General features: G+C 46.5%; 1 protein-coding gene across 2 annotated transcripts in view; it reads left to right on the plus strand.

The window, feature by feature from the left end:
- The window catches only part of Abhd2 (abhydrolase domain containing 2), a 101,780-nt gene that overhangs the window by 17,675 nt on the left and 61,847 nt on the right, over window positions 1–22,258 (plus strand). For both annotated transcript variants that reach the window (XM_028754769.1, XM_028754768.1), the window contains exons 2-3: window positions 5,274–5,373; window positions 7,481–7,680. In XM_028754769.1, the coding sequence (XP_028610602.1) occupies window positions 7,487–7,680 (194 nt within the window). In that variant the 5' untranslated portion in view covers window positions 5,274–5,373; window positions 7,481–7,486. The remainder of the gene's footprint in view (window positions 1–5,273; window positions 5,374–7,480; window positions 7,681–22,258) is intronic.

Raw genomic sequence — 22,258 nt, forward strand, 5'->3', positions numbered from 1 at the left:
CAGCAGCAGCAGCAGCAGCAGCAGCAGCAGCAGCAGCAGCAGCAGCAGCAGCAGTTACCGGAGGAAAACAGCTAGTTAGTTACTTAGTGCTGAAGCAGAAAAATCAATGCCTCTTGGCATCTTTTGAAATGAGAATCGGTACAGTTGCCAGGGCTTCTCACGTGGGAATGTGTGGTAGTGGTGATCCAGCAGGAGGATCTTTCTCAGCCCTGAGCACACAAGTAATCACTCATATCCTCCCCAAACTCTGAGGGAGAAGATGTAGATCATGTGGCCCTCTTCTGTGAGCTGCTGGCTCAGATGCACAACTGCTAGGGGTGTTAGAGCTCCCAGGAATGGAACCCGGGTTTTTAGGGGTTGCCCAGTTCTCAGTAGATGAGGCCAAATCTCAGAACCTCTTGGATGTTCCTCTGAACATCTCCCGTCTATAGGGGTGTGATGGTTTGAATAGAAATAGAAGTGTGCTCCCCACACACACTGCAGGCTCAGATGTTTGAATATTTGGTCCAGTTAATGGCAGTGTTTGGGAAAGTTTAGGAGGTATGGCATTGCTGGAGGATAACTGTCATTAGGGGTGGGCTCTGAGGTTTTAAAGCCTGGAACCAATCTCATTCTGTCTCTGTGTCCTGCTTGCTGTTCAAGATGTGAGTCCTTAGCTTCCTGTTCCTGCCTTCCCCCCGCCCCCAACACACACACATACCTTTGCTCTACCATCATGGACACTCGCCTTCTAGAACAGTGAACCCAAACCCCTTGCTCATGGCACTTTATCACAGTACTAGAGAAGTAACATATACACATAGTGAGTCCCTCCAGGTGCAAAGACACATCTCAGAGATGGCTTTCTCCTGGCCACCTTCTTCTGGACTTAGCACTTACTTCCTATGGCGAATGGTATCCCTGACTTCTCAGTGAAATGGCAGAAACTGGCTCTTTTCCTGCTTACTTTCTCTTCAGAGGAGTTGTGCTGCCCACACTCGGGTTGATTGGTTTGGTTTGGTTTAGTTTGGTTTGGTTTGATTTGGTTTGGTTTGGTTTTTTTGCCACATCAGGATGGAATGGAATAGATGTAGGCCATATTGTTGTGACAAGGTATTGTTCATTGACACCCTAACAACTTCAGTTGCCAGAGGCCTTCTGTGTGCTAGCCTAGAGTTATGGGTCCATTTGGCCTGGACTTTCCTACAAGGGGAGGTAAGTATAGAGGGCAGTCTTAGCTTCAGCGAAAGGGGACTCTTTGAAGGACATGGTGGAGATATTGGAAGAAGGTTACTATAAAACCAGGAGCACACAGCTCGAAGCATCTCATTGCGTTCCAAACCAAGCTGGCCTGGTGCAGTCCCCTCATCCTGCTTCCATATCCTGAGTCATGGGACTCTGCGTGTGTATCAGCATGTCCCTCTTCTTGGAATCCTTTAGGGAAGTTTGTGATCAACTGTCTATTATCGAGTGGTGTATTAAATCTAATCGGGTTCCTCTGCAGAGGACTCGGGAAGAGAATGCCCTGGGATTGGTTTTAATCTTGTTGTAGGAAGTCCACACAGGTAATCAGATGAGGCCCTTATGCTCCTTGGCCGAGTGTCCTTGGTATGATTTCTGTGTGTCAGATTATGTTTACAGAGATGAAAGGGGAGAGAATTTAGTAGTGATGGCGGTGATAGTTGATATTTTGAGACACTGGGGTAAAATGATGGAGTTATTGCTATAAATGACACAGCTGAGAGTATATAATTAATCTGAAGAATGGGCAAAGGCCTCGAGGCCTGTAGATTTTGTGATGTGTGGTTTGAGGCAGGAAGGCAGGGGCTGCTTTCTGTTACAAAGCACCGAGAGATTCCCTCACCCCCTTCCCTGTGCATTTTAACCAAGGGCCACAACCGTGTCCCCTGAATCTCAGACATTGCAAACTGCAAGAGACCTTAGTGTTTCCTACTTCTAATCCGAGCCCCTTGTTTTACAACTGAGACCCTTAGGACCCTGAAAAGCTAAGTGACTTTTCCAAGATGACCAGGCAGGAGAAGTTCTCGTTCCCAGGTCTCAGGACTTCTGCCAAGGCAGGGGCCTCCACCCTTGGCAAAGTGATACTCTTGGCCACAGGTGAGCAGTGTGAAGCGTGGGAGGCACAGCCCAGACCTTTGGCATGGGTGGACAGACCAGCCGAGCATGGTTTAGAGTCCAGCGGCAGTGCTGTGACCAGATGCTGAACATTTAATAGCTCCCTGCACTTTTTTTTCTTCTGTGATAATTATCAGTTACAGGACCTAAACTTACTCATAAAATAGCAGAACTGGACTGTGGTAACCCATGGAGGAAAGGTTGACACAGGTATATGGAAAACCCAGCTCCTCAGAAGCAGGAGACGGAGACAGGTGGAGGTGGGGGAAGGCTGGCTTGCTTGCTTTACAAAGTCAGCCCACCAGCCCTTCTGGGACATTCTCCCATGTAACACTGCTTAGGGCCTATTTCAACTGGATTTCATCTGCCTAGAAAACAGAAGAGGGGCGCACTCCAGATACTCCAAGGCACTGAGTTTGGTTTGTCTTCCATCTGAGTAGTGTGACCAGGCCTGACCTTGCTGAGCTTCCAAGATCAGATGAAATCTGGCACATTCAAGGTGACATGGTAGATCCTAGGCTCGGTATGTCTAGACAAAGTTCAGAATATTTATTAAGTGACAGATCAGATTTATAAAAAAAGAAAAAGAAAAGAAAAACAGAGAGAGTAATCACCATAAATAATATGTAAGATGAGTTAAAATGGATGTGACAAGCTTTGTTTTGGGATTGTCTGATAATTCCTAGTTTAATACCTGAATAGATTGATAGATAGGTAGGTAGGTAGGTCGCTCGTAGATATTTGCTATACATACATAGACACACTTCTAAAACCCTGGACTTGATACTCTGGGCCCAGTTCTGGATATAGTGGTTCCAGGCTTCTTGCTTAATGGTTTTCATCTCCAAAACCCTAAGGTACATAGAACCTTAGCTTCTTTTTCCACTGGGTTCTTTGCAAATGGTACTTCATGTGGTTCTGTGTCATGCTAGGCACCCAGTAAGTGGTCAGCTACTTAAGCCTGCTAGGATTTAAGGGTGCACTGCCCAGGAGCATGCAGAACTGGCTTGATGCCCAAGACCCTCAGACTCAAGCCTTGGGCCAAGGCTGTAAATTTAGACCACAGTCATAAACCATCCATGGAATTGCCTGCCCTGAATTGAGTTTTAAAGCCCTGGCATTTTTCAAGGGTTGATGAAATTAATTCTTTGCTGCATTTACTATTTAAAAAAAAAAAAAAGTTGTAGGAGGACAGTCTGTCAATCTACATCCCCTCTGCAAAGTCCTGCAAGTCTGTAAAATAGCTGTGCCAGGAAAGCCCTCCTTCCACTGAGTGTGTGCCAAGCATCTGAGGGGTAAGACTGCTCATTTATTAACTCTTTCCACTCCGTGAACCCCTGATCTGACTGGGTTTCTCCTTCTCCTCTGGTGGGCAGAAAACTCTTTAGAGACAATCTAGCTGAGCTACACACATAGCTGTTGTGTTTGTTGGTGTGTTTATTTTCCTTGTGCCGGATTTGAACTTCTTCATGTTTTGTTAGTTGCTATCTTAAAGCCTAGCCAGCCAGCCTGCTTGCCTTCTTTCCCTTTTTCCATCCTCTTCCCTCTCCTTCTCTCCTCCCTTCCTCCCTCCCTTCTTCCCTCCCTCCCTTCCTTATGGTACCAAGCATTGAACCCAATACCTTGCACTTTTTTAGAAGTGTTCTACCATTGGGTTCTATCCCCAGCTCTTAAAGCTTTCTCTCTAGCAATAAAAATAGTTAAAAGTCATTGTGAACTCTGAAAATATACTAAAGCTCTCTGATAAGTAGCAATTGAAGTATCTTGCACCTAGAGTTGGTGCTTCTAGCATCACAGAGATGCAGGTATATAGTATTCCCGTATGTGTCATTGGAAATCGTATAGTAAAAGCATCATTAAATAACGATGGTGTGAACTATTCTTTTACATAAAAGGAATCCTGAGACAGACGACCTCAGTCTCACCGCCACTGCCAAAGCCTAGCAAAGGGAACACCAGGCCGTGGGCTGGCAGCTTAGATCCTGAGTCTGGTCTGAGCCTTGTTTTCATCGTGCAGCTGAGCCTTTGGGGTTGGTGGGCTCAGGTGGCCTGTGATGTGGCTGGGGACACTGCTCTGCAGTTCCTGCCTCTCTGCACCCTGGCCCCTGGGGCTCATCTGGACTGTGGAGAGCTCACAGCTTCGAGCAGGAGCTCCTCGAGGGTTTGTTGAGCCTCTCCTTCACCAGCCTTTCATCGACTTAAGTCATTGAAGTGTGATGAATCGGAAACAAATAAAGCTTGAATCTAGATCTGCCGGGGCCAGCCTCTGGAGTCTTATGTTCGTCCTCCATACCTCTCAGGTCTCTGTTTGCTTCTCTCGGTGCCTTTCTAGCTTTCAAGTCACACTGTATTGCGGTTAGGAAGGTCCCTGGAGTCAGACATGAGCTTTGGCCTTTTCTCCCTCCAGCCTTGTGACCTTGGAATAACTTAATCTTTGTAGGCACCAGTTTCCCCACCTGTAAAATGGCGCCGTCTTGGCGCCTGTCTCCCAGGGTATAGGAAGGAGTAAACGAATCAATATTTGTGAAGAACAGAGCTTTTTGTGTAGTTGCTTGTAATTTTGTAACTTTGGAGCTTTGTTTTTGTGCCTCCTTCTTTCCTTGGTTCCTGTGTTCTGGGCCATGGCTCTATGTATGGAAGAAAGGTCGTGACTCATTTTCTGTGCTGTCTCGCTCTAAAGCCTTCTCAGTTAGGTCATGGGTCACAGCGATGACACCTATCTTGTCAGCACTGCTGAAGATCGTGTTGTGGGATAAAGGGCAAAAGCAGCTTGAGTTTGCTGTAGTCAGAAGAAATCTGTCTCCGTCGCCAGCGAGAGCTCTGGGTCTGATGGGCCCACACAACCCCGCCCCCCCCCCCCAGCCAGTTTGTGAGAACATCCAAGGCCACGGCAGACACATTAATTAAAGAAATTGCCTTTCCCCTAAAGACTTTAAGTGGAGAGAAGGAAAGGTGAACTGTTTATGTTTCCATTAAAATAGGTTCTTGGCTGGCATGGTGGCACATACCCTAATGCTAGGGCTAGGGAGGGTGCAGACAAGAGGAGTATCATGAGTTCAACACCCATCAGGGCTGCTACAGAGACCCTGTCACCAAACGACAAAAGAAGGGGTTCTTTCTCATCCTTTAAAACCTCACCTAAATCTAATTCTTTTCAGCTTTTAGGTTAATTTGAATGTAAGATCAGATCTAATTGGCCCACCTGTACACCTCTTCAAGCAAAGCCCATATTCTCCGTGAGAGGAGTAAGCGACATAGGTATGTACCACCGAGACTCGTCTTGCCTTTGCTTCACCTTCCTTGTATCATAGCAGACAATGCCTCGGAAGGAAGGAGCTTTCGGTGAGTCATTAGACTTGAGCAGCAAGGAGACCGACCGGGAAAACCAGCATGGCCAGCCTCTGTTCTCCCCCAACAAGGACAGAGAAATGTTCAAAGGCTACTTCCCTTTCACCAGCACGTCCTTTCATCATGGACGCTGTGGGACCTCTGGTAGACTGTTCACTTCTGCTTTCCTTTTAAGACACTTGGAAGGCAGAGGCAGGTGGATCTCTGAGTCATCCTAATCTACAAAGTGAGTTGCAGGACAGCAGGGCTGTACAGAGAGACCATGCCTCAAAAACAGCAGCAGCAACAACAACTGCAAAACCAAAAGAAACCCAAAATTAGATTAGCGATGTTGTCTTTTAAATCTGTTATTATTGCTATAATCGTTACAGGGATTCCTGTGTTCCAAGCTGGCCTTGAATGTGGCTCTGTATTGGAGGGCAACCTTCACTTTTTAAGCTTTTTTTAAGCGTTTCTTTAATGTGTGGCTGTGCTTATGGCACAGCGCATGTGTGGAAGTTGGATGTCAACTTGCCGGCGTTGGTCATTTTTCTCCTTCCACCATGCTGGTTCTGGGGATCAAACTCAGGACATCAGACTTGGCAGCAAGTGCCTTTACCGACTGAACCATCTTGCCAGCTCTCTGGGAAGTTTACAGAAGGCCGTGTGAGAGTCTGTGACCTTTGATCTGTTTCTCAGCAGACTGGAGACCTTGCTAGAGACTTCCCAAAATATTTTTGGGCCTGTGTCTATGCCACCTTAGAGGAGTCTCCAAGGCCCCCTCTGGACTTTCTTTAGGTCTCAGGAGACTTCAGTCTATTATGCACATTTTGGAGATTTTTTTTTTTTCACTCTACCCAGTTCATCTCCAACATTGGCTACCAGGGTTCTCATAACTGTTTTTAGCAGCGGCTACTTGAAATCATTCCAGGGAAAGCAGTTTCCATAGTTACCAGAGCTATGAGAATTGCATTTTCTTTTTTTGTTAGTTTTGTGCTAACCTTCCCCCCATTTCATTGTGAGGCAGGGTGTCATATGACCCAGTCTGGCCTTGAACTCCAGATCCAGGTGTATCACCATGCCTGGCTAGTTAGCCGAATTCTTAGGCCACAGCTGATGTTCTGTTATTCTGTTGAGCAGCAAGGAAAATACTAGGTGATGTTGATGTTTGGTTTTATGTGTCTGAAGAGGTGTGTGTCTGCTTTGTATACAAGAGAATGCTTACCTTAAAATGTGAAATATTAAGACAGTTTGTGGGAAATTAGATATATGTATGTATTTTCTGTACTGTAATTTTTAAATTTTGGTCTAGTGGTTGAATTTGGTCTGTCCTTGGCCTGATGTTTGACTGATAGCTGCACTCAGATACCTCCTGGAAGGAAGAAAAAAAGATCGTTTTAGTTGATTGCCTCCACTTCACATTCCCTGAAAACCTCAGGAGCCAGGACCACCATGACCCATGCCAAGGCTGAATAGAACTCCAGAGCTTGGACTCCATGGAGCAAATGGATGAGTGTGGCCAAGGCAGCTTTCTCTTGGCCTGCTCTAAAAATAGAGCCATGGGCCCAGCATGCAGTACAGCTTTCCCTGGTAGCCCCCACGGTCCCACAATGCTGTTCAAGGCTGGAAACAACACTTAACACACCTGGTGCTCCAGGTGCTGTTAAAGTCTACAGGGATTTAAGTGGCTTGTTCAGAAACATGAGATCACTACCCTCGGCCTTCCTAACTCACTTTGCTTTTCCCCACTCTCAAAAAGACTCTATAACTGTATATTTTCCAGTTTGTTCTGAACTGCTTATGAGATTACAGGAAGAACACAGTACCCTCCTTAGTCAGAACTTTAGTACTGTTTTTCTGGTGACGGGTACTGGCTGGGTGTTGCTGCTCCGGCAATGATGGGGGGTCTGTGGAGCAAGCACCCTGTGGGTGGGTGTGAAGCATATCCAGAGGGGGTCATGCCTCTGCAGTGAGATGGGCTCCACCCTCCATGCCTTGGCTTTGTTTGTGAACCCAGACCTGTGCCTTTGCCTTCTAGATCAAGATGAATGCCATGCTGGAGACCACCGAGCTCCCCGCTGTGTTCGATGGGGTGAAGCTGGCTGCCGTAGCTGCCGTTCTCTACGTCATCGTGCGGTGTTTGAACCTGAAGAGCCCCACTGCCCCTCCTGACCTCTACTTCCAGGACTCCGGGCTCTCACGTTTCCTGCTCAAATCCTGTCCTCTTCTGACCAAAGAGTGAGTCCACTGCCCTGCCTGTCCCCACCTGCTGTTTGACATGGCTTTGTGTGATGTTCAAAGAACCCTCTCAGCCTAAGGCTGTCGCTGAGCGGGAGAGGACTCGCTTGGCATCCATGGTTCTAGGCTCAGCACTGCAAAGCAAGCAAGCAAACAAAGGAACAAAATGGATCTCATATTTTATCTGTAAGGCATAGATAAGAAATGGCTTCTTTGGTGTTAAAAAGAGTCTTGGTAGCGGCTAGTGTTTAAATAATGTATGGTGGAAGAAAGAATTACATTGCTTAGAAACATTCTGTCCTTCACAGCATGGTGTCATCATCATCATCCATGACAAGGACTTTGCAGAAAACAGTAGACATTTTTATGTAGATTCAAAGCCTAAGACAGTTTACAGGAAATTAGATATGTGTATGTATTTTTTTGTATTGTAATTTTTAAATTTTGGTCTAGTGGTTGAATTTGGTTTGTTCTTGGCCCAATGTTTGACCAGTAGCTGCATTCAGGTACCTCCTGGAAGGAAGAAAAAAAAAAAGATCACTTTAATTGATTGGCTCCAATTGGGATATTTGAACTCTTGCCACTCTGAAGACAGAGAAGCCAGCCATCCTCATCCAGAGATATGGTTATCACTGAGAACCACAGAAGCCTTGTCATGGGGTCCTCTTTATCCCCTGGACCCCAAAAGGTGTCTAGAGCACTAAGCAGAAGAACACACTTGAAGGGGTGTCCCCTCTGGTCCCTGTGGGCCACACCTGCATTTTGGAGGCAGGTGGCATGCCTCTGAGGGAGGAACGCATGCGATGTAGGGAAGCCGTGATCCATCGAGACTCACGGCCTGTCTCCAAGAGAGGCAGTGTTAAATTTCCCACTGACTCAGGTTAACTGGGTCCTTCTTTGGGGCTCAACCAAGCCACAGGCAGACGCATTCTACGCCCTCTTTTTAGTTGATCAGCTCCCTGTATCCCTGTGTTTCTCCTAGCTTGCTCCATTTGCACCACTGAGCCTCAAGGGCTATGGCTGTGCAGAGAGGTGTCCTCCTTAAACTGTGTCTCCTTAGCATGTGTGTAGCAAGTCTCTAGCAAGTCTCTAACACTTGGTGGGAAGAGCCAAAGCCTCCCGCTCCACTCTAATTTGGGGAGCTGGTGACTTTGAGCACATGATCATCTCCTGGAGCAGAGAGGGCAACAGAGGGGTCTGAGAGTCGAGTGTTTGCTTTGTGCACTCTGGTCTTCTGTTGACTTTCAGAGGCCAGTAGCCAAGGCAGAGGACCTTCCACGTGGCCCTTGGGTGTTTGGGGTGGTCCAATAATGTGTCTTATAGCCATGGCTATGATGCTGTGACTTTAGATCTAGAAGGATGTTGCTTAATCCTCATGGAAAGGTGTGTACAGCATAACTGTCATCATATTTGTGTTTAAAACTACCCTGTCTATCACAGTAGGCTCCACACACAAGGTACCATCACTAAGGATATGGTGTTCTCATTATACGATATTTTCGGTTAAAGTCTACTCTGTAGAGGGACTGCACAGCGACTGTGTTTGGAACATCGTCCAGCAGTTCACTTTGTACTTTGAAGCTTTCTCCTATGTTTCATTCGAGTAACTCACTAATCTAGACTAGCTGGTGACATTTACGCTGATTTCCAGACTAGGTGCCTCCGTCTTCTCATTTGTAAAGAGCTTTTGAAAACCAAATTTATGCTGGGTGGTAGTGGACCACACCTTTGATCCCCGATGCCAGCCTGGTCTCCAGAGCAAGTTCCAGGACAGTCAGGGCTACACAGAGAAACTCTGTCTTGAGGGGTGAGTGGAGAAGAAAGGAACGGAGGGAGGGAGGGAGGGAAGGAAGGAGGGAAGGAAGGAAGGAAGGAAGGAAGGGAGGAAGGAAGGAAGGAAGAGCAAATTTATTAATTAATTTTCTTGTCACCAATACCTGACTGGAAGAAACTTAGGGCGGGAGGTTTTACCTGGTCCCACCGTTGAGAGGGTGCTGTCCATCCTGGTGAGGAAGGTCTTGGGGGTGGGAACAGTTGAGGCTGGAGCAGTAGTGTGAGGTGCCTCATGTCTGCAGTCAGGGAGCTAGAAACTGCTCAAACCACCCCAGCGGCCCTGTATCTGGCATCCAGACCTTATGTCCAAAAGGCTCCACACCCGTTCAGAACAGCACAGACCTGTTCAAATAAATGAGTCTGGGCAGGGGGAGTCTCTTTCCTTTCAAAACCAAAACACCAAAGTGTTTAAAACCCTGTAAATGTGTACAAACATGAGTAACCCCAACCATAAAATTATTTCATTTTTACTTCATAACTGTGATTTTGCTACTGTTAAAAATTGTAGTGTTAATACTTTTAAAGATTGAGGTTTACCAAAGGGGTGACCACAGGGTGGGAACAGCTGGGTTAGAGGGAGGAGCCATGGGAGCTTTGCCCTTGCTCGGGCTCCTGAAAGATACTATCAAGGATTGATTCTGTCCTGTTTGTGCAAGCCATAAACAAAGTTGCTTATGGCAGGTCTTACCCCCTTTATCTTATTTTCCTTTTAAAATTAACCCAAACACTTGTAGTCCTTCAGTCTCCCTTGGCTTTCTTCATTTCCTGGCTCATATTCCCGCATGAGGCTGTGGTGTTGACCTTGAGACTGCTATTGAGGTGACTGACTCCTGGCGTGGTAAAACAGCTTTGGTCCATCTGTATAGGGCATCGGCCTGAGCCTGGGGCGTCAGTACAGAGTTCCCTATTCACTGACCAATACCCAGGCTTTCTTCCAGCACAGCCCGCTTTAGGAGGGTGCAGGATACCTAGGTTAAAGGCAGGGCTGATGTTTGTGTAGGAGTTAGCCTTGGCTTGAGAAGGCAGGCATGAAAGACAAGTTCTCCAGGAAGCATCAATTTCCAACACCTTTTTCTTTGCTTACAAGAATTCTGAACACACAAGTTCCCTCTAACTTGCATGTGACAAATGATTTGGGACCAAGGGATTAGGTTGTTTGTTTGTTGTTGTTTGTTTTTTTTATTTATTGTCTTCCTTCTTATTAGACTCTGGTTTGTGTTCATGCCGTTTTAACAAACTGTTGTCACACAGTTTTGTTCCTGTACAACACTCAGCACCTGTCAGATATGCCCTGCCATCAGATCCTCTCAATAACTTGGAGGCCAAACTCATTTTTTTCTGTCATTTTAAAGGATTAGGAAACTGTTTATGATACTAAGCCAGACTAACAGATCGAGAGTGGGTACCCTTCTTGTCCCTTGAGAGAAATGGACAAGGTGTGTTCTCAGGATACAGGGAAGAGTGCAGAACAGCAAGAGGCTAGCCCACAGGAGGCTTGTTAGCAGGGTTTCCCCCACCAGGTGGCCTTCAGTTCCTACGTGTCTATTTCTAATCTGTCTGGTGGAAGCCACCATCCTCGGATGCTGTTTCTCTGAGCCACATTTCCGGAATGGCTTCACTTGTGTTTGAAGCTGAGGGAGGGTAGGAAATGGCTATTGTGGATGGAAAACTTCTCCTGGGACTTTGAAGTGTTTTTCCCAGGAGAAAGCCGCCTCCATGCTCCACAAACAGTTGCCTCTGCTGGAAGATTCAGGTAGCTGGTTCATAGTGAGTGCCAGCCAGCATTGCCCAGTAGCTCTACTCAGGTGGCTGCTTATGACTATTATGCAAATCCAGACAGAGCCTCTTGCCCAGACAGGAGAGAAGCAGATGAAAGGTGAACATTCAAAGTAGAGTTGAGAGGGTTTCTCTACCTCTTAGCATTAGAGTCAGCTTTTAAGTCTGATTTAAATAATTGACCCAAAGGTACATCACAGACAATCCTGTGATGTTTGGAGGAGGGCTGCTAGCCGGGTTGATGCACCTCCTATTCACTTAGCAACGTGTCAATATTTACCTAGCAATTCAAGAAGTGTTTGCTTTTAGTGAAACAAGCAGAGCAAAGCTCAGTGAGGAGCAGTGAGAAGACTCTGGAGAGTGATATACATCTCTGTTTTCTTCAGAATAAAAAATTCAGAAAACAAAGCACACAGAAACCATCCGTAATTCTTCTAATCTAATTGCTGTTTGAGTGAGCATCTCTGGGATCTTCTGTATATATTTGCCCTCGGATGCTCGCTCACTCTCTCTCTCTGTCTCTCAAAGATTTATTTTATGTATATGAATACACTGTCTTTAGACACACCAGAAGAAGTTCATCAGATCCCATTACAGATGGTTGTGAGCCACCATGTGGTTGCTGGGAATTGAACTCAGGACCTCTGAAAGAGCAGTCGGTGCTCTTAACCACAGAGCCATCTCTCCATCCCGCCTCCCCGCCCCCCCCCCGCCCCCCCCCCCCCGTGTGTGTGTGTGTGTGTGTGTGTGTGTGTGTGTGTGTGTTGCAGGGAATTGACCCAAAGGCCTTTTATGTGCTAGGCAAGTCTTCTACCACTGAGCTGAATACATCCTGGCCCCGAATGGTAACTTGTTTTAACCCTGGCTCTGCCACGCTGTTACCTAGCCCCTGGCTTGTGGGTTTTTCTTGTCTGTCGTTGAGCTAAACCCTCGGTTTATGAGCCTGGGTCTGATACAGCAGTTCACACTGGCCTTGAACCTGATGTGCACCCTAAGTTGTCCTCTTGCTCACCATCTTGTGCCATCCTTCCAAGTGCTCAGATTACAGTGATGTAGAGAAGTGTAAACTAGGGGTCAAGCCTAGGTCCAGGGAATCTGGACAGAGTGTTTCCCCCTCTGGGCGAGCGCACTTCTGTCTATTCCAGTGCAGCAGACAGACCTCCTTTCTCACTCTTTAGCACGAGCCTCCTGTGGCCCTGGCATCCCTGCTCACAGTCCCCAGGGGAATAGAAATAGAGTGTATGTGGTGGAGATGGGAGGAGGGCTTTGTGTCTAATTAGTAAGCTAGGGAAGGTTTCTTAGACTCTGATGCAGTTTAAGAAGTTTATTCTGTTATAGAAGTTATTTTAGTGGACTGGGGAGAATATTGTACAAGGAAAGACACTAAGCAGGGGGAGGGGGAAGGGGAAGGGGAAGGGGGGAGGGGGAAGGGGGGAGGGGGAGGGGGAGGCTTCACCTGCCTGTCTGTCCTCTCTGACCCCTGCTGTGGAACAAGCAGACACTGTCTCTCTTTTTAGTACTTTAGGGGGTAATCATTTGCATATAGTAAAGTATACAGACCCTAAGTCTATAGCACAGGGCGTGCGTGCTTGCCTTTGTGCTTGGCCGAATAACCACTATTCCCTTGAGATTTCACAGAAGTGTCCCCATTGCCTCCCTGCCCCTGACCCGTCCAGTTGTCATAGTAGTACGTGGGTCGCTTTCTCAAGCCGGTCAGCACCCAAGCCCAGATGTACTTACTGTCCATCCTCATGTCTCATAGCCCAGGAAGGGCCTGCCCACAGGACCACTGTCCTCTGGCCACTCCCAGTCTCTCTTGTTTCCCACCACCTTGGGGCAAGTGTGTGCGAGAGATGTGTGTGTGTGTGTGTACAAATACTTACGTTCCTATGTGCATATGGAGGCCAAACGTCAATTCCCAGTGTCTTTCTTGGTTACTGTCCATCTTTATTTTTTGATTCAGTGTCTTGCTGAATCTGGAGTTTTCTCAATTCAGCTGGGCTGCTTGGCCAGTGATCAGTAGAATCCACTTGTCCTTGTCCCTCACCATGAGTTTTGGCCGCCTCAATGGCTTGGCTTTTATGTGGATGAGGGGGATCCAAACTCAAGTCCTTAGGTTTGTATGGCAGGCCCTTGACCCACTGAGCCACCTCCCTTATATCACTAAATAACTAAGTAAACCAAAATAACTCCTATAGCAAAATCATAAGCTGTATCAGATTTCAAAAAAGAAAAACACTTTCTTGTCGTACCCACTCCCTTTACCCAGAATGAGCCCTTCCCCCGTCTCCAGCAGACACTTCTGTTTCCATTGGGTGCCTCTCTTCTGCTTTTGGGAGAGTTTGTGTCGCCTCCATGTCTCTGCTGGAGGACACGTACCATACCCCAGATAAAGGGTCACATGCCTGACAAGACAGAATAGGACTCGTTGGGTTTCTCAGCCTTAAGTCTGGTTCATTCTGTCTCTTATTTTTTCCATAAGCAAGTGTAGGTGAGAGATGTTCAGATTTTGGCAAATGTCAACTGTGTTAGCCAAGAGAAACCAAGAAGCTGCACTAGCTCCAGTTGGTTCAGTGGCACCTGGGGTTGGGGGGGTGCGGTTGGGGGGAAGGGTCAATTGTCCCTTTAGTGCTGACAGAGCTGTTTGTCAAGAAGGCCCTGACCTGTCTTGGGAAGAAGATGTGTTTTGTTAAATGATTTTTCTGGTCTTAAATTAGTCAGGGCAGCCCCAGATGCATAATTGTTCCCAGCCTCCCCCTGGGGCCCTGGATGGTCTCTGCTGGCAGGTGCAGGTTGGAAAGTGAACACAGGCAGCAGGTGGCACTTATTGTTACAGTGTGTACATTTCCCTGTGGGAAGCCGGGCTGTGCCTTTTCACTTACTAGCAGGCATGTCTGTGCGAGCCATGTTCTAGCTAAAGATGAAGGGATTTGGGGGAAATGTGCCGGACTAACAAGACAAGCCTGCAATAGAGCTGCTATCTTCACTGGATGTAAGAGACATCTAGGCTCTCCTTTTGGGTCGTGTGAAGGAAGGCAATGTGACCGAGCCCTAGCCATGTGTGTGGCTTCCTCAGAGACAAAAATAGAATAGCTTTCTTTTGCCACCAGCTGTCACCTGTGTTACCTAGAACTGAGTGTTATTGTTCACAGTGGGTTTGAGAAGTGCCTGAAACTTGATGTGCAGTTCACACTCATCCCAGCACCATGCCAAAAACAACAGTTGGCCATCCTGTGCCCTCGTGTCCTCTTGGAACACTGCTTCGGGGAAGCCGCTCTGCACAGTCACAAGCGAACAGCTGAAGCCAGGTGGCCCTTCAGGAGATCACCTTGGGCCGTTCATTTTCCCCCTTGCTCTCCCTCACCAGAGCTCAGGCCCTGAGCAACCAGGCTCTCACTGAATCATTGTCAACCCTAGTTAACCTGTGGTTTTAGTTCCTTGCCGTGGTCATCTGGTTGCTGGCTCTAAACGTTAGAGGCTCTCCTTTGAACTTAGCTGTTGGCTGGTGGTAGGGGGTAGGAGGCCTCGTAAGTCATTAAAGATGTTTACGTTGTAGAAATTTTCTAGAGGCGTGTTTTTTTTTTTTTTTTTTTTTGAAAATTGATTTTATTGTGGCTTGAACTGTGGCTCTGCCCCTCCTCCCACACACCTGGCTCACTCTCTTCCTAAGTATCCCCGATAAGGCAGAGAAAAGCTGCCTTTCATTTTCTCTCAAACAATATTGATTCTTATTGGAGATTTTATTATTTGTGTGTGTATCTGTGTATAGTTGTGTACAGGTACCTAACAGAGGTCACCAGAGCCCTTAGAGCTGCAGTTACAGCCATTTGAAAGCCCCAGGGAGGGTGCTGGGAACTGGGCTCAGGTCCTCTGGAAGAGCAGCAGGTGTTGTTCACCACTCAGCCCCTTCCTGTATTGCCATTTACAGTTAAAACCCTGGCTCTACATTATCTATTTACTGTGTTCGCTAGAAATATGCAAGGTAAGAAGAACCTTACCAGAAACCCCCACACCCATTCTGATGTCTCTGGTAGAGCACATGACGTTCTTTTCTCTATCAAAAGAATGGAGGACTTCATATAGAAACCTCCACTCCCTTGCCGTTTTCCTCCTGCCTCTGTTTTATAAGACCCTTTCTTTGCAGTACCAGTGCCAAAGCTAGGGCTAACCTGCCACCCCTATGCCAGCCTGCAAACCCTGGGCTAGCCTGCCACCTCTATGCCAGTCTGCAAATCTTGGGCTAGCTACTCCTAGGTAAAGTTCTGCAACCAGCACAGCTCATTTATAGAGAGTTAAAGCCGAAAAGAATTTCATTATCTTGGGCTTAGATTCCTTCCACTTAGATTCCTCTTGTTCACCCACATTCCAGATCAGATTTAAATCCTCCATCCTCTCCTGAACACTAAAGCTTTGTCCTTTTCAGAGGATAAACTAATTGCCAAGAGTCTTTATTTCATTGACCTGATTTTATCCATTCTAAATGCTGTACAAATATTTTCATAGATGCTCTAAGAGGCTCTCCAGTGTCCCGATGCACGTGTTCCTTAGCCCTTAGACCTTCAGAGCATAATTGCCTGGAAAGCCTGAAGATGAGACGCTCATGCTGTCTTTCTTGGGACTGAGTGCTGATGGGCAGCCTTAGCTGAGGCTGGATTACCTGAGCATTGCTTATACTTACAGTTCAAAGAACTGTTATCACAACCATACTGTCAAGGCAAGCAAAAACAAAGCAAAAAAATGAACCCTGGGATGTAATCCTTTGTTACAAGGTCAACCAGATGTCCTAGCTTGCCCAGGGTTGGCAGGTGTACAGTAGACATGGGACTTTTTTTTTTTTTTTGAGACAGGGTCACACTATGTAGCTTTGTCTGGCCTAGAACTTACTGTGTAGACCAGGCTGGTCTTGAACTCAGAGATCTATCTGCCTCTGATTCCTTAGTGCTAAGATTAAAGGTGTGCACCAGTATGCCCAGTGACAAGGGACTTTCTATGCTAATACTGAAGGAATCTCAGACAGGCAGGATGTGCTGACCACGCACACCATTTCTCACCATCTTCACCCATCATGTACTGAGGCTGTTTGTTTGCTTATTTGTTTTCTGAGTGAGTGAGTATTTGAAGTTGATAATTACTTTGCCAGTAACTAGCTCAGATTTTACTCTTGGACACTCCTCCCCCTTCTCTGTGTGTACTTTAGTGTAGATATTTACCCTAGGAACACGTAGACCATGACAGGAAGGAGAGAACCACTATCTTTGAAGCATCTTACCCTGAGTCAGTTGAGATCACCACCAGGAGCCTGCTGCAGAATTCACCTGTGTTCTCTACCTGAGATCCAGATCAGAGCTTCTTGTAAAGATTCTATTCCTTCTTTCAGGAACTGCTGAAGCCCAGAATACCTAAAAAAGGTTCAGAACTCAGAGTTTTCATGATCCCTCCATTTAATTTAAATAGAGGCCATGACATTCACACCAAAGCAACCAATTCCAGCTTCCCAAACTCATCCTCTCCAACTTAATCCCTCCTCCTGATACCCTGCTCATCAAGCCTGACGATGTTCATCAGGACTCTGCTGTGCCTCATACCTCTCTGTGCACTTGGGAAGTAGAGGCAAGAGGATCAGGGTCAGCCACATCTACATGAGGCCCTGACTCAAAAGCAGGGGGTGGGGACGGATCAAAAGAAGCATCTGCTACAGTTCATGCCCTTTACTCCATGTCAAACCCAATGCAAGGATGGACAGGAGGGTCCTGCTCCTCCTGTAGGTTCTATTGCTCGGTTACCCTTCCCTTCCAGTCTTCCCCAGACGGAGCGCTAGCCTCTATCTTGGATTCCTGGTCATTCTTATCTTTCCTTTATTTATAGTACATTCCTTAAGCTTCATTTACAAGTCTTGCCTGGGACCACATCCACTTTCCCGGTCCTTTTCAATATGTATTTGCCTGAAAATTGCTCTGGTATCCAGAAGCAGACACGGACCTGCTTTCTAGGAAGCCCTCAATTGCTAAACATAGACTGTTTTCACCAGCGACTCATGTTCAATTGATGCCGTGAATTTAGTAGTTACCAGTTTTTACCTCAATCTGTTCTCAGCATCTCTCTCCTCGCTACAGTGGGTACTCTACTTCCTACCACAAACAGTGAGTATAAGTCAGGCAGAAGTCAACTCTGATAATGTGTTCTAGAGGGTATGAGTTCCCAATTTCCTGCCAGCACGTCATCGGTGATGATGGACTGAGCGCACTCTGTTCGGCATTTGTACTTTGAAGCCACAGAGAATGGAGTGCCTGGCTTTGGAGCCCTGTGTGTTCAGTGGTGAGAATGGCTTTCCTGTACACAGAGCCTTGGGGAGGGGATGGCTTTGGGATCTGAATCTAAGGATGGTGTAGTAACCACTCAGGGGATCTGTTCTCCATAGTTTGCAGGGAAATCTGTCCCTCCACTAACTCTGGCAAGTTTCTACTCACATAGAAAGTTTATACTGTCCAGGTTTGGATGAGGTATACCTGGTGACCAGTTACTGTGGGATTAAGAAGTTTTTGTTTTTGTTGATGTTTGTTGTTGTCGTTGTGGTTTTGGCCACTGAGCCTCCTTAGAGCTCTTCAGCTACCTACGGTGGCATCCTGCTGTGTCACAATTAAGTCATGGGAATGGGAGAGTCAGGCTTGTGAAACACCCTTGGTCTCCACCCAGGTGCAGGGCTCTGGCTTACTGCACACATGACATCAGGCTAGGCTGTGTAACTCCTGGGGGATACCCATTCTGAAAGTTCATGATCTGAAACACTTGGGGAACCTTTCCCAAGGTCAGTGGCTGATGGGGAACCATCTATGGGCTCCCAGGATGGAAGAAGTTCCATGGCCACTTTGACTTCCTGTGACAAGCAACCCAAAAATGTCCTTCTAGCAGGCCCCTGGACCACTTGCTTAGTTGAATCACACAGACTTACTCAGTGATTTCACACTATATGAATTGACTTTCATTAGATCTTTTATTTATATGTTCATTGTGTTTGTGTGTGTATATATATATATGTATATGTATATGTATATGTATATGTATACGTGTATGAACACATGCAAGTACACACATGTCATAGCACTCTTGTAAAGGTCAGAAGACAATTTGCAGGAGTCAGGTCTCTTATTCAACCTTGTGGGTTCCAGGGATTGAACTCAGGTTGTCAGACTTGACAGCAAGCACCTTTACCTCCCAAGCCATTTTGCCAGCCCCGAGTCTTTTTTTTTTTATTTGAAATGAACAGTGTGTGTCTTTCCTTCCTTGGCTCTGAATAAAGGAAAATATTTTTTCTCTATGAATAGATAAGCATGCAGAGTAGCGATCAGTAGTATCTGGTGATCCACTCTTATGGTCTGTTCACTCCACCTACACACCTCTGTGTGCATAGCTCACTCACGATGCTCCTTAGTTGTACCTTCACAGTCCATCAGAGGCCCCTGCATCCCCTGCATCCCCTGCATCCACTGGGACCTTCTCTATAGCCAACTTCTCTTTCCTCCTCTCACCAGAGGCCCCTGCACCCCTTATCGACACCCCCTACTTTCTCTATCTCAGACTCCGCTCCCTTTGACTGGTCTCATCTCTGGCTCTTCCCTAAGGGCAGGGATGTAACAGTAACTCTCTGCATGTGTCTTTTTCATCTCCACCTGTATTCTTTTTTTTCCTTTTGAAACAAGGTTTCACTATGGAGCCCAGGCTGCCCTAGGATTTACTATGTGGCACAAACTGGCCTTGAACTTGTGGCAATCCTCCTGCCCCAGCCTCCAGAGCAGCTGGGATTGAGCCACAGTTTTTTGTTTGTTTGTTTGTTTGTTTTTTGTTTTTGTTTTGTTTTGTTTTCAGAGACTTGAGAACAAAGACTGTCTTAAAAGTCTGTGTTCCACACAGCTGTTCCTCCTCACAGAATCAGTTCATGCTGATATTTGTAGATTTTGGAAGAAACACAACCTATCAGGATGAGTAATTTCAGGACAGCCATAAAGGATTCCAGGGAGAAGAGGGACCTTGGTACCGTGGCACTTTGGATGAAGGGCTTTGAATGACCTACAGGATGGCTCTGCTTCAGATAGACAGGAAGGTATTCGAGCAAGCACAGAGGTCAGTGAGGACAGGAGCCAGTGTAAACAGCACTCTTGCAGTAACTGGCTTTGTCTTCTAGCAGTGCATTTCACCTGTCCAGCTTTGTCCTGTGCCTCCAACCAGTGTCCAGGCTGAGAAAGGTGATTGCTCTGCTGCGACCTCACAGGCCCTCATGTTCCTGCTCCCAGCACTGTGCGTGGCTCGGCTTTGACCATTCCTGTAATTCCCAAAGATGAACTTCACACTGTTTATTTAGCATGTGCACCTGCCACATAGTCTGCCCCTTGTCCATTGTGCCCTTTGGTTTTGTTTGTTAATGAGCTTCTAATCCCAGTGCTCTGATCTCTACCATTGCTTCCTGGCCAGCTTCTAGCCGGGTCATGTGCATGGTCTGGTGACAACAGCTGTCTGATTATACCCATGAGTCCCATGTCTGTAGGGAAGGAAAGGAGGTCAGATCACATGGATGCTTGCTTTCCCAGAAATGACACTGGACTCATTCCTCATGGTGGTGAGAAAGGGAAACATGGACCTTCAAGCTAGAAGGAATGATATCTGTGGACACTGGAATAGCCTGGGCACTGGAGGGAAAAGCCAGAGTGTCAAGACCATGGAGCAACTGAGAAAAAAGGGCAGAGTTGTTGACCATTGGAGGCAGTGTTTTCCTGTGCTTTAGGAGAGGGCTGTGTTTCCCTGGGGCTGACCCGTAGCCATCCTCCACAGTGGCCTCTTTCAGCTGCACTGAAAGCCCCAGCTGCATCTTTTCCGTCTCTGCTTGCGACTCACCCCGCCCGCTCAGGGAGCAGGGTCTGTTCTCCCACAGTCTCCTCTGTGTGTCTCTCACTTCCATGGACTTTTGCGGTCATCCTTTCTCCTTTAAAAACAAGACGAAATAAAACAGGGTCCCAGTGTGCAGCCCACACTGGCCTGGAATCTGCAGTCCTCCTGCCTTAGCCTCCCAAGTGCTGTGATCACACAGACCTGCACCCCACCCCCCAGTTCTTTCCATTCTCTCTTCCTAGTTGTAGTTTTCTCTAGCAGCATGTTAGCTGCTAAGCTGTCCTCAAACAGTTCGACCGCCTTCTCCTTGCAAACTTTGCCAGTGCTGCAGTGAATCACTTTGCATTTACACATGCTCGTGTCAGATAAACTAGAAATGGGGTCAAAAGGGACTTCTGTCAAAAAATTTCCCAGTGGCTGCCTTCCCGCCTCTCCCATCAGCACCTTGTGAGGGGCTGGTTGTGCCCAAACTCACAGCAATCAGGACTCTGGATCGTGTGGCTATTTGCCAAGGGGGTGGGTGAAACATTCTCTCTCTCTCTGTGGTTTTCATTTGTACTTTTTTGAAAAGGACATTTTAATAATGCATTTAAGAGCTTCTTTTTGTGTCCTTTCCTGCTGGTAGCCTCCGGCCAATGCCCTAATGGTCACTGGCCAGTTTTGATCATTTGCAAGAGCTCCAGATAGACCAGGGAAATTAGGCCTGTGTGATGGGAATTGCAAATATCTGTTCCTGGTTTGTTCTTTGCCTTTAGACTTTACATGTGGTATTTGCCATGCAGAATTTTGTAATGTGTGCATAGTCAAATTTTTCAATAGCTTCTTTGTGCTTTGTGGAGTCTTTGTTTTTCCTAGAAAGGTAATCCTTTCTAAGAAAGAAGTCCTTCTTTCCTGCCGATTATTATTATTTTTTAATCTGAATTCCTTTTAGCACATGCATGGTTTTATTTTTATTTTAAAATGCTTGATCCTCCGGATTTTCTTGTACTGTGAGTTGCAGCTCGAGCTTACTGTGTTCTAGATAGCCGTCCTCCTTCACCCAGCAACGCTTACTGAACAGTCCGTCTTTATCTCATTTACTCAGGATTGTCTTTCTCTCACCTAGATTTCCTGTATTTAGGAACATCCGGTGATCCTGAGCCTACACTGTCCGAAGGCTGTAGTTTAACAGTGTGCTTTCCTGTGGGAATGGGGGCAGTGCCAGAATGGCCTCTCTGTTCTACTTCTTTTTCTTAATTTCACCGGCTCCTTGACAGGGCATGTCCCCAGATGAGCATTTAAATGCTTTGTCCCAAATAAAAGAATCCTATTGTTTTCCTTGTGCGTCTGTTAAGTTTACAGATGATTTGGGCAGAAACAACATGCTTGTGGTGCAGATGTTTCCAGTACAGACACATCTGCCCAAGACCCTTGAGCCTTAGGGAGTATTAGGAGTATGCCTTCCTCATCTCTGTCTCGTAATCAACTCCCTAGGAACACGAAGAGAGTCAGGTTCTGCATGGCTTCTTTTTTTTAGATTTATTTATTTTATTTATGAGTACACTGTAGCTGTCTTCAGACACACCAGAAGAGGGCATCAAATCTCATTACAGATGGTTGTGAGCCACCATGTGGTTGCTGGGATTTGAACTCAGGACCTCTGGAAGAGCAGTCAGTGCTCTTAACCGCTGAGCCATCTCTCCAGCCCCTGCATGGCTTCTTAATAATGATCTATATAATTGCTGACAAAAGAAGTATCATTTTTAATTAAATATTGTAAGGACATGTTTGTTTTGTTTTTTTTTTTTGTCTAACATAATATGTCATCCTTTGAGGTTTTATTTTTCTGTACACTAAAGGAAGGCACCATGCAACACCAAATGCTGATGGGAAATGTTGAAATTTAATCCTTGTAGTCATCTTCTAACTTTTCTCTCTTATATCTGTCTTACGTGTAAAGTAGAAATATTTTGCCTGCATTTATGCCTAAATGGATATATGCACCATGTGTGTGCAGTACTCAAAAATGCCAGAAGGGGGTGCCAGATTCTTGGAACTGGAGCTACATTCAATTGTGAGCCACCATGTGCATGCTGGGAATCGAATCTGG

The sequence above is a fragment of the Grammomys surdaster genome, unplaced genomic scaffold, assembly GCF_004785775.1.
Source record: "Grammomys surdaster isolate TR1022 unplaced genomic scaffold, NIH_TR_1.0 126036, whole genome shotgun sequence".
NCBI classification, from domain to species: domain Eukaryota; kingdom Metazoa; phylum Chordata; class Mammalia; order Rodentia; family Muridae; genus Grammomys; species Grammomys surdaster.